The 12,692-nt window shown below is 32.7% G+C and overlaps 2 protein-coding genes and 1 non-coding gene across 3 annotated transcripts; 2 read left to right on the top strand and 1 right to left on the bottom strand.

Moving 5' to 3' along the window:
- Window positions 1–303: 303 nt before the first annotated feature.
- On the bottom strand, window positions 304–729 carry LOC137819115 (uncharacterized). The gene has a single exon (XM_068622867.2). It carries the CDS (start codon window positions 727–729, stop codon window positions 304–306), a length of 426 nt encoding a protein of 141 aa, XP_068478968.2.
- Window positions 730–1,707: 978 nt separating this feature from the next.
- Window positions 1,708–3,280, top strand: LOC150024164 (uncharacterized). Its single transcript, XM_090296569.1, has 3 exons — window positions 1,708–2,565; window positions 2,711–2,854; window positions 3,041–3,280. Exons 1-3 carry the CDS (start codon window positions 1,708–1,710, stop codon window positions 3,278–3,280), a joined length of 1,242 nt encoding a protein of 413 aa, XP_090152695.1.
- Window positions 3,281–10,932: 7,652 nt separating this feature from the next.
- Window positions 10,933–12,505, top strand: LOC137819114 (uncharacterized). Its single transcript, XR_016516346.1, has 3 exons — window positions 10,933–11,790; window positions 11,936–12,079; window positions 12,266–12,505. It is a non-coding gene; the product is annotated as an uncharacterized LOC137819114 (transcript).
- The last annotated feature ends 187 nt before the right edge of the window (window positions 12,506–12,692 follow it).

Genomic DNA, 12,692 nt, shown 5'->3' with positions numbered 1-12,692 from the left:
TTTCTAGTATAAAATATAAATAAGTATTTTTTTTATATAAATTACTTTTTTTTAAAAACTCTCATGTTAGGTATTACTATGGAACTTGACATCTCAGTTAGGCTGACACCTCAAGTAACAACAATCATCTGCCACCACATGAAAAAAATTATTATTTACAAAGAAAGAAATAAAGGAAATACAAGCAAATATGGGGAGATTAAACCAAAACTCATATATAAAAATCTAACAAAAGCGATACTTAGGTAATCTATACCTATTAATAAATAATTCTAAGAAAAGACTAGATGGAAACCTATTATACTAATGAAATTGTTCTCTATGAATAAACCCTAACTTAGCAAGAGTGTTAGCACATGCAATCCCTTCTTGAAAAATGTGAGAAATCCTAAACCTGATTTTCCCATAGTAATTAAGATAAATGTTCCACCTATTACGAATAATCCAAGGAACATTAGTCCTAACAGTAAATGCAGCACAAATCAAGGCAAAATCACATCCAACCCATAAACTAGTAAGACCCATCTCTTGAGCTTCTTCAATAGCATGTATACATCCATAAAACTCAACAATCGAAGCAATCTGAATATCAAGGAAAGCAGAGAAATCACCAATAAACTCCCTCATATTCCCACAAAAAATACCACCACAAACAGCAAGACCAGGAGAACCCCTAGCAACACCATTAGTATTTATATCAAAGAACTTAAGCACATTAAAATCAAACATATTATTCCTCACAGAGCTTTTAGACGAATTACCCACTAGGCAAGTGAAATCTTTAATTGTGTAAATGACCCTTGAAAAATCAATCTTAACCTAAAATCTAACATAATTTCTCACACACCATATCACCAAAATAGAAAAGTTTATCACAATAAGTTTAACTTAACTTTTTTTTTATAAAAACTTTAATGTTAGGCATCACTATGCAACTTGACATCTCAACTAGGCTGACACTTCAAGTAACAACAATCATATGCAATCACATGAAAAAACCTTAAGAATCTAATCTCTGAAGCATAGCCTTCAAGTTTTGTTTCTCTTCCAAATTTAGAATATGTTTACGTAAATCTAAATTATATATTTATTTAAATAGTTTTTTTTTTACATTTATATACTTATATTTTCATTTTGCTCTTTTAAACAGTTAAAACTTACAACCAATACAATGTATGAATGTTGCTAATTAAGAAAATAAATCCCACTAAAAATTAAACCATACCAAGTTTGCTTAAACAGATTGTTAATCAAACTGGTTGAACATCTACAAATAGTATAAGAGTTTTCTAATAGGTTTGTACATGTTGTAAAACAACGTCTACACATGTTAATTTGGGCTTAGTGAAATGAAAACAACTTATACATCCAATAAAAGGAGACAATCCACATAGATTTAAAATTTAGTTATGCCAAATATATCACTATCAAGTCATCTATCATATATAAAACTAGCAATTAATTTCATATACATATAAATTTACCTGCTTTAAAATATAAACGATCATACATCTTCAACTAAGACCGAAGCATCATCATGATTAGCCAATTCCCTTTTTCTTATACGGTATGCAACTTTTGTTATCAATGTTCTATTATTTCACCCTTTCATTTAAATCGTATTTGATTATCACATGTTTTTACCACGTGAATAACATTGGATACATATTTGCGTGTCTAATGTTAACGATTTATGTGTAGGTTAACATGAAGACTCTTTTCAAACTAGCAATAATTTTATTATCAATGATGATGTTGCTTCCTAGCACAACACACTCAATTGTTGTAGAGTCTAATGAAAGCTATATTAAATCAGCTACTTTTTTGTCCGAAAAGTTTGAAGTGGGACCAGGAAAAGTTGCAGTGAAAACATTACTGGATATTGACTTTCCAAAGGGTCACATTGGGGTCAAGAGTTTTGATGTTGAAGTAGTTGATGAAGTTGGTAAATCTGTACCTTTGTATGAAACTTACCTTCATCATTGGTTTGCTGTAAAATATATTGAAAATATTACCATGTCACACTACATTAAACAATCTCACGACCTTCGTAACGGTATCGAATTTGAAAGAAATGAGGGTTTGTGCCAAGGATTTTTGCTTCCACATTATTGGGGCTTGGGAGGAGAATCACGAGGAACATCCTCAAATCTTCCAGATCCTTTTGCAGTTGAATTAGGTAATCCTACAAAATTAAAGGATGGGTTTAAAGAAAAATGGTTATTTAGCATCATGGTTATTGATACCCGTGGCACACATGATAGAAAAGGTTGTTCAGAGTGTAGGTGTAAGCTTTTAAATCTCCCAAACAACTTTTACAATGTCACAGTGGGCATTAATGGTCAATTATTGCCAAGAAATTATAAAGGAGGACTCTTTTGTTGTCAAGATAACTTACAATGCAAATTAAGAAATGATTTCCATGGACCAACAAGAAATCTTTCCCTAAGATACAAAATAAGGTGGGTTGATTGGGATGAACATCGGGTGCCTCTTAGGTTCTATATACTTGATTCAACTGATCGTGTAAGATCAAATGGTTCTACACCAATTCATGATTGTCAGGTAGATGATTTATTCAATATATACTATAATTTACAAATATAAGCAAACTTTTGAAACTCACTTATATTCCAAACAAAACTATTCGGCTATTAATTACTTTTTTTCGTGGGTAAGTGAATAACATAAATTTCTCAATTTATTATAGGCAGAATATACTATTCCAAGAAATCATGACAGTGACTCCCCTCACGTTAAGAAAGCAAACATCCCAATGACAAAAGGTGGTTATCTTGTATATGGCACTGCTCATATGCACACCGGTGTTGTCAATACTACTTTATACGGACAGGTAATATTTAAATTTATTTTTTTTATTCATATATTAATTTATATCATGTAAATAACCTTATGTTAATTTTTTTTTTCTTCATAAATTTGTTAGTAATAAAATTTGTTGATAAATTATATATATATTTGTAAGAATTTAACTATTTTAATGCATCTATTCTAAATTTATGTTTTTGTTTTAACTTAGGATGGAAGGGTTTTATGCACTTCAAATTCAAAATATGGAACAGGAAAAGAAGCAGGAAATGAAAAGGGTTACCTAGTTGGAATGTCAGTTTGCTATCCAAAACCTGGTTCCATCAAGATTAAAGACGGCGAAGTTCTAACATTAGAATCCATATACGAAAACAAGTTTCGTACTGGGGCTATGGGACATTTCTATATTTACTTGGCAGATCAAATACCGAAGAAAGATTTGAATATTTGATGTGAACTGTTTATTTATCTTTCTATAATAGCATATGTAATTTGAAGTATACTTGTAATCCATAAATAGTGGTTCTAAATTATCACTATGTGTATTAATGTTGTTTTACTTTTAATCCATTGTTTGGTCTATGATTGTGTTACTTTTTGTATACTGTGTGTTGTGGATGTATATATAATCATCTATCACAATCTTTGTTATGTTAACCATATACTAAAAATGTAATATATCAATTGAGCTTATAATTTAAAACAAGATGTTGTGAACCTAACGCCAATTTAAGATCAAGAATAATGAAAGAATTTTTCAATGTGAACTACAAATCGCTCCAAAATGAAGATGATAAACTCTTTTTGTAAGATAAACACTTTTTCTTTGCATATATCTAACGATGCATACAATTCACTCTTATAGGAGAAGTACAAGATATATAAATATTATTGTTGATGAGACGAACTAACAGACCATCATAATGTTGGAGTTGAAGCTTATGTTGAATTGTATTTGTTGAATTGAACCCTCATAATCAAATAAACAATTTGTTTTTCTATTGCATGTGTGTCATTTATTTCTATTATTTCTTCATGATGTTTAAGTGATCTTACATATTACTAAAGAAATTAGTTAAACTAAACTTGGAGAGATAATTTTAACAGGTTAAAATGGTAGTTAAATATATTAAAGTGTTCTTGGCTGAAGGTCTTTTTAACTATAGTAAGTACGTTAAGAGGTTGAATTGTTGATTTAATATTTTAAAATTACTTAGTACTCGTTGTACTTCTAGCAAAGTATTTTCAATCTGTTTAACTAATTTTCTATCAGGTTAAAATCACTTATTTTTTTCATTTATCAGTTTGTTTTAACATGTTGAAACTATGATTCACTATGTGTATTTCACTAATAAGTGAATTCAATAGATGATTTTTAAGTTTTAATATGTTAAACCTGATAGATACTTCTACATAACTCTCACTCTGAAAACATTTAAAAAGAACAAAATTTTGTGAAATTTATTTTGAGATCTATTCAAAAAGTGTTCATTGACTATTCTTTAACCTTTCTTTAGATATCTTTAAAATCATTTTGGGGTATTCTAGAAGTGTTCATATGATTTGTTTTTTTTTTAGGTTCAATCATTCAAATTAGGTGATAGAGGTGTTAGAATGGATGGCTTTAAACTAGAGGGGGGTGAATTGTTTAAAGAGGGTTTTCGCAAAATTTTAAAACAAGAATGAAATTATCTCAAGAAACAATTGATAAGAAATTCAGTTTGCCAAAACAGTAGTACCAAAAAAACAATCGGTTGTTTCACAGAAACAATCGGTTGTTTATACCAGCAAACAACAAACAAAACTGAATTTAAAGAGTTAGGGATAGAGAGATTGCACACAGATGTTTATACTGGTTCACTCCAAGTCCAGAGCTACATCCAGTCTTCTCAGAAACCCTGAGGAAATCCACTAAGCAATCACACCTTGATCACTTACACCACAACCAAGAAAGTGACCTTGATCACCTCAAGACACACACTCTTCTTGGCCAAGACACCAACACTAAGATTATTGATCTTGATCCCCTCAAGAACACACAACCAATCTCAGCAAACACAGAGACAGAAACTTGTTTCACAGAGTACAAGGATTACACTTGTTACAGAAGATAATCTGAAATCAATACAAGCAGAATCCTATTCCACACACTTTGATCAATCACAAACTCTAAGCAATCTCAGCTCTTTGAAAAACTCAAAAACTCTTTTCAAAATCTTGTAAAAGATTGTTACTCAAATCTGTTTTTCTGAATTTATTCAAAGATGTTGTTTGTTATCAAATCTTAACAAACTCTTAAATTGCATTAAAAGATTGGTCAAAGCATTTAATGATTGGAGCGTAAACAGTTAAATCATTTAAAGCTCAGTCAAAGATAAAACAGTTTTTCTGTTATGGTCCCAAAACAAACAATCGGTTGTTTCCTCGAATCAATCGGTTGTTTTGGTTTTAACAACTCAACCATTTGAAAAACAGTTTTCAATCTTTTCTCAAAACATCTAAGTATAAACAATCGGTTGTTTCGACAAAACAATTGGTTGTTTTAACTTAGTTTGAAAACATTTTACTTTTAAAAAGATTGAGAATGCCTACGCTTTAGATTCGATCAAGGGGTGGATTACAACACTCAAACTACCCCAGAACTAAACTAAACCAGCACAGCAACAACAAGCACAACCAAGGCTTCAACATCCTTCAAAGAATTTGGATTCTTCAAAGCTTGAACACCACTTGGTTCAACAAGAGGACCATCTTCACTTCCAAAGGCACCATACACTCAGCTAAGAGCAGAAGATCAACCACATAAATATACAGAATAAACATTTTCCTTAGTTTGTACAAATTGTAAAAAGTAGAATAGTCTTTTCTTTAGGCTTTGTATTTCTAAGTCATTTCTAGAATAGGTTAAAAATAACTTAAAGGCACTTTAAATACCATCATTTGATACTCAAGCAAAGTCTTCTAGAGCACCTTAAGGAGCATAGACACTCATGAGCTTGGTTTAACCTTCACCATAATTAAGTTCACTTCACTAAGGTGAAGGCAACCAAGAGGCATGGTTTTTAGACACATGAACCTATAAATAAGTGGTTCTTCCTTTTTAAACATAGACTTGGAATATTTATGAATTGTGCTTCTGAATTTTCAACACATTTCTCTCCAATTCTCTCTTTGCTAGAAGCTATCAAGTCTAGTGAAACCATAAGGAAGTTGTTCTAACCTCTTCATTGAACCTTGCACCTAAAACACACGCCTATTTTATTGTAATAAAATAAATTTAAAATGAAAAGATAATTTTAGTAATAACATAGTTAAGGAAGTTAACAAAAAAATATACATGTTAGTGTGTGTGTCACAATGTTACCTTCTAAGTTGTCTTATGGATGTTTTGTGTGCCTCAAATTTTATATCACAGCTCTGGCATAGTGTTTACGGCTATATGTCGAGCTTCCACCTTCATAGAAACCTCTCACAATGGTATTTAGATCACCAAGGACTAGAATTTCGTAGTTTAGCTCTTGGGGTGCGACCTCCCCTTTTAGTTCCTCTGGACTGACCTCAAGGTACTTCGCCAAGAACCCTTCTTTGACTATCTTTAAGAGTTGATGGCTTAGGGAGAGGCATCGTTCGACATTGTGACCCCATGCCCTGTGAAATTCACACCAGCTCTCCTTTCGCGACCCCAAAAACCAATCTATTTTTTTGTGAAAAGTTTAGCTTATGCACTACCTCGGCCATGCCTATGAGTTCCTTGTAGGATACTCTGAACTTTGGCCTGATTAGCCTCTCTTCACTAGCTTGATTCTTCGGCTCGTCTTTCTTCGCGATATAAGGAACGTACCTCTAGTCTAATCTTTTACTTCGTCGCCCCTCAAGGAGCGATCACGGCTACTCTCCTTATACCTAGGTTGTTTTGACCGTGAATTGTCGTTTTTCTTGAGTACGACTTCTTCTGCCTCAATATGAGTTGTAGCTCGTTCCCTTACATCAGATAACAATTTCTCCCTGTTTCAGATTAACGAGTCGCTGAAGAGGCTCGTCGTCATCCCTTTAACAAAAGCGACGACCACCATTTCCTTGTTTGGAGTCCGGAGTCTTATCGAGATCGTACAAAAATGATTTAGATATTCTGTGAGCAACTCTTCTTCCCTTTTTTTTATATAAAATAAATCAGGAAACCGCGGGGGGTCAAATTTATTAGCCAAGAACTGCTCCTTAAACATTATGGAGAATTAAGAAAAAAAAAAGTGATATGGTCGTCTGGGATCCCAGTGAACCATTGCAGAGTTGTTCCTGTCAACATGCCCATGAAAATTTTGCATCGGATAACATCTGAGCCACTCGAGATGATCATCTGAGTCCTGAACGCCTTTAAGTGGCTCACAGGATCTTCCACGCTAAAGAAAGGGGTGATCTTGGGCGTGGTATAATGAGGCGGTATGGGTTCTTCCATGATTTGCTGTGAGAATGGCTTCGGGTCACCTCTCGAGGATATGTCTGGGGAACCTGCTCGGATGAGGCATCGGTTGTGACGATGCATATTCCTCTGCAGTTCCTCATTGGCTTTGCATAACTCCTCATTAGCCTGTGCGTGCTCTTTTATGGTCCTCCGAAAGGCATCGATTTTTGCCACAAGACGTGCTTGATTAAGTCGCGTTTCCTCCCGAAGGGGATCTTGATCGATTTGGGCTTCTTCTCGTAGTCATTCTTGCTTGGCTCAGGCTTCTTTCTGTATTCGTTCTTGCTCCTACCAATATTCTTCATTCGCCTGCTGGAGAGCTCTCATGGTCTCCATGATTTATTGCAAGGTTGGGATGATATGAACCCAAGAACATGATATGAACATGTTATGAATTCTATAAGAGTTGGTATATGATTAGACACTATTTAGGAATTGGATCAATGCTCTTAATCATTCAAGAACTCACCAAAACACAAGAACCAAGTCAAACTCACTTAGAAACCCATCAAGAACAACAAACCCATGGATAGAAACTCAAGAACACAACATATAGCATTTATACCCATGGAGGTCGTGACCAAAACAGCAAGAACAACCAATTTGCATCGATTAAAATTGAATATGAGCACAACAAATGAAAGAGGACATCATAAGGAAGAGATTGCACAGATTGAAAGTGAAAACAAACAAGTAGAACAAAAATGGGTAATTTGGAAAGTGAAGGGGAAAATGGACTTATGTGGATGAAGCTCTTGGAATTGTGCACGCCACTTGAAGGGGTGGATTGCCTTCAAGATTAGTGTTTCCACCACTTGAGAGCCCAAGATCTCCCAAGATAAGACTAGAAGAGGAGAAGACACAAGTCTCTCACACTCACTCACCAATTTGGTAGAGATTCTTTACTTTCAAAAATCAATTTTAACTTATTATTGAAGGTTCCTATCATGTCTTTATATAGAGACATATGACCGACCAAGAGTACAAGGGAAGGAACATTGAAGAGTCAACCTTCTAGTCTATTCCTAAATTGGCGCCTAAATGAGCAAGAGAAGGAAAAGTCACTTTCCTAAAAACTAACGCCTAAGGTACTTTATACACCTTCCTAAACATTACTCCTATATGTTTTACAAATTTATACAAAAGAAATTACAAAGAGAGATATTAATTGGAGCCCATTCTTGAATGTTTGTAGTCTTCTTTTAGGCTTGGTCCTCTCTTTACTTAATTTCTTCTTTATTTTTGAGAAGACTAGAAGGAAGAACTTTAAATGCTTGGGTGGATGGCCTCTTCTTCCATTAGTGAAATCCTCTTCTACTTGATATCCATCATGGGAGCTCATCCCCCTCAGGCATTTGTGCCCCTTGCCCAGTGGCCCTCATCGTGTTGCGTTACTTGGTGCATCACGTCTCGACTGTAGAGCGTTGAAGGGATCCGTTTTTACCGGACCTCACAGTGGGCACTAAATGTTCTCGTCGGTTGACCTGGATTGATCTCTGGTGATGGACTCTGGGCTGACTTTATTTTTTGCTGTTGTTGCTTTCTGAAGATTAAGTTAGTGAGAGAGTATAACTATGAGTATCTGAATATAGTGTAAGTGTATGGGTGTAGTATCAAAAGATTGAACTTACCTTTGTTCAGGATTTTGAGGCATTTTTATAGCATTCGTAGATCTCCCTTCAGAATTTAATAATCATAAAGATATTTTGTTAATATATACCTTTATTTTAGGGATGCGGGTAGAGCATTATCACTAACTGTTTATTTTCATTAAATCTCAAAGTAACTACCTGTGCTTTAGCTAATTTAGTTATTCATTCAATTGTTTTTATTTTAGCTATCTTATTAAAATACCTTACCAACTGTTTGGGTCGACCACCTGACGTGTCACTAGGCCATCTCCGTTTTGGGTCGAGCTAAAGATTGAACCTTTATAAACTAGACGGGTCAGGATCATACGCTTAAGTGCTCGGGTTGGGTCCCGAGCACGTCCGACCAGTACATCATTGTTTCAGAAAATTAAAAAGAAAAAACACAAAACTTGCTTCAAAGAATAATTCTAAAAAACTAAAAAGGTAAAATTGTGCTCCTATATACTATTTAAGAAAATAAAAACATAATAAAAATAAATAAATACTTGTAAGTATGATTTCAAAAATAAAGAAAAACATCTTCCAAAAAACAATTTAAAAATTACCCAAAATACATGTAATTAAGTACTATTATATGAAGGCGAAAAAAAAAATGATTTTTTACAAGCACAATCTTTTAATTTTTAAAGTTCTGTTGTCAAGCACAAATTAACCACTTGAATAATCTTTCAAAATCTACCATGTATATAAATTTAACATAGAATTAAATCATTTTCATAAATAAATCTCACTCTTAAAATTAGATATAATAAATGAATTCGTCCTCGGAAGTATTGCACCAGTCTTTATTTTAATGACAAATTTCATTGATTGGGTATGAGTATACTTATGAATAACACTTGATCTTTTAAATTGGGTATGGGGATGAGGATGAGTATGTACATATTAATCCCATCCCCGTCTCGATATGCATCCCAATTCCTGTCATCATATTTTACTCGTCCTTGTTTAAAATGACTAAATGACTAAAACACCTTTAGGATATCAGGTAACCTAAAAGCCTTATATTAATTTTTCTTTGGTCCTTAATTTCCAATATTATTTATAGAGCACACATTTAATTACTTTTACTATTTTTTATAATTATTTTACCTTTATCCAATTGTTATTTGATACTCTTATATGACTTCTTTCTTAATATTTGACATTCAACAACATGCTTCACTGAAATTAACTTAACTTTTTTTTATAATGTTTTCATGTTAGGCATCACTATGAAACTTGACATCTCAGATAGGATGACACTTCAAGTAACAACAATCATATGCAATCACATAAAAAAGCCTTAAGAATCTAATCACTGGAGAATAACCTTCAAGTTTTGTTTCTCTTCCAAATTTAGTATATCTTTACATAAATCTAAATTATATATTTATTTAAATAGTTTTTTTGTTACATTTATATACTTATATTTTTCATTTTGCTCTTTTAAACAGTTAAAACTTACAACCAATACAATGTATGAATGTTGCTAATTAAGAAAATAAATCCCACTAAAAATTAAACCATACCAAGTTTGCTTAAACAGATTGTTAATCAAACTGGTTAAACATCTACAAATAGTATAAGAGTTTTCTAATAGGTTTGAACATGTTGTAAACAACGTCTACACATGTTAATTTGGGCTTAGTGAAATGAAAACAACTTATACATCCAATAAAAGGAGACAATCCACATAGATTTAATATTTAGTTATGCCAAATATATCACTATCAAGTCATCTATCATACATAAAACTAGCAATTAATTTCATATACATATAAATTTACCTACTTTAAAATATAAACGATCATACATCTTCAACTAAGACCGAAGCATCATCATGATTAGCCAATTCCCTTTTTCTTATACGGTATGCAACTTTTGTTATCAATGTTCTATTATTTCACCCTTTCATTTAAATCGTATTTGATTATCACATGTTTTTACCACGTGAATAACATTGGATACATATTTGCGTGTCTAATGTTAACGATTTATGTGTAGGTTAACATGAAGACGCTCTTCAAAGTAGCAATAATTTTATTATCAATGATGATGTTGCTTCCTAGCACAACACACTCAATTGTTGTAGAGTCTAATGAAAGCTATATCAAATCAGCTACTTTTTTGTCCGAAAAGTTTGAAGTGGGACCAGGAAAAGTTGCAGTGAAAACATTACTGGATATTGACTTTCCAAAGGGTCACATTGGGGTCAAGAGTTTTGATGTTGAAGTAGTTGATGAAGTTGGTAAATCTGTACCTTTGTATGAAACTTACCTTCATCATTGGTTTGCTGTAAAATATATTGAAAATATTACCATGTCACACTACATTAAACAATCTCACGACCTTCGTAACGGTATCGAATTTGAAAGAAATGAGGGTATGTGCCAAGGATTTTTGCTTCCACATTATTGGGGCTTGGGAGGAGAATCATGAGGAACATCCTCAAATCTTCCAGATCCTTTTGCAGTTGAATTAGGTAATCCTACAAAATTAAAGGATGGGTTTAAAGAAAAATGGTTATTTAGCATCATGGTTATTGATACCCGTGGCACACATGATAGAAAAGGTTGTTCAGAGTGTAGGTGTAAGCTTTTAAATCTCCCAAACAACTTTTACAATGTCACAGTGGGCATTAATGGTCAATTATTGCCAAGAAATTATAAAGGAGGACTCTTTTGTTGTCAAGATAACTTACAATGCAAATTAAGAAATGATTTCCATGGACCAACAAGAAATCTTTCCCTAAGATACAAAATAAGGTGGGTTGATTGGGATGAACACCAGGTGCCTCTTAGGTTCTATATACTTGATTCAACTGATCGTGTAAGATCAAATGGTTCTACACAAATTCATGATTGTCAGGTAGATGATTTATTCAATATATACTATAATTTACAAATATAAGCAAACTTTTGAAACTCACTTATATTCCAAACAAAACTATTCGGCTATTAATTACTTTTTTTCGTGGGTAAGTGAATAACATAAATTTCTCAATTTATTATAGGCAGAATATACTATTCCAAGAAATCATGACAGTGACTCCCCTCACGTTAAGAAAGCAAACATCCCAATGACAAAAGGTGGTTATCTTGTATATGGCACTGCTCATATGCACACCGGTGTTGTCAATACTACTTTATACGGACAGGTAATATTTAAATTTATTTTTTTTATTCATATATTAATTTATATAATGTAAATAACCTTATGTTAATTTTTTTTTTCTTCATAAATTTGTTAGTAATAAAATTTGTTGATAAATTATATATATATTTGTAAGAATTTAACTATTTTAATGCATCTACTCTAAATTTATGTTTTTGTTTTAACTTAGGATGGAAGGGTTTTATGCACTTCAAATCCAAAATATGGAACAGGAAAAGAAGCAGGAAATGAAAAGGGTTACCTAGTTGGAATGTCAGTTTGCTATCCAAAACCTGGTTCCATCAAGATTAAAGACGGCGAAGTTCTAACATTAGAATCCATATACGAAAACAAGTTTCGTACTGGGGCTATAGGACATTTCTATATTTACTTGGCAGATCAAATACCGAAGAAAGATTTGAATATTTGATGTGAACTGTTTATTTATCTTTCTATAATAGCATATGTAATTTGAAGTATACTTGTAATCCATAAATAGTGGTTCTAAATTATCACTATGTGTATTAATGTTGTTTTACTTTTAATCCATTGTTTGGTCTATGATTGTGTTACTTTTTGTATACTGCGTGTTGTGGATGTATATATAATCATCTATC

Source organism: Phaseolus vulgaris, chromosome 10, assembly GCF_051622355.1.
Source record: "Phaseolus vulgaris cultivar YP4 chromosome 10, ASM5162235v1, whole genome shotgun sequence".
Taxonomy (NCBI): domain Eukaryota; kingdom Viridiplantae; phylum Streptophyta; class Magnoliopsida; order Fabales; family Fabaceae; genus Phaseolus; species Phaseolus vulgaris.
The sequence above is the reverse complement of the archived record's forward strand: the minus strand, read 5'-3'. Positions and strand labels throughout refer to the sequence as shown.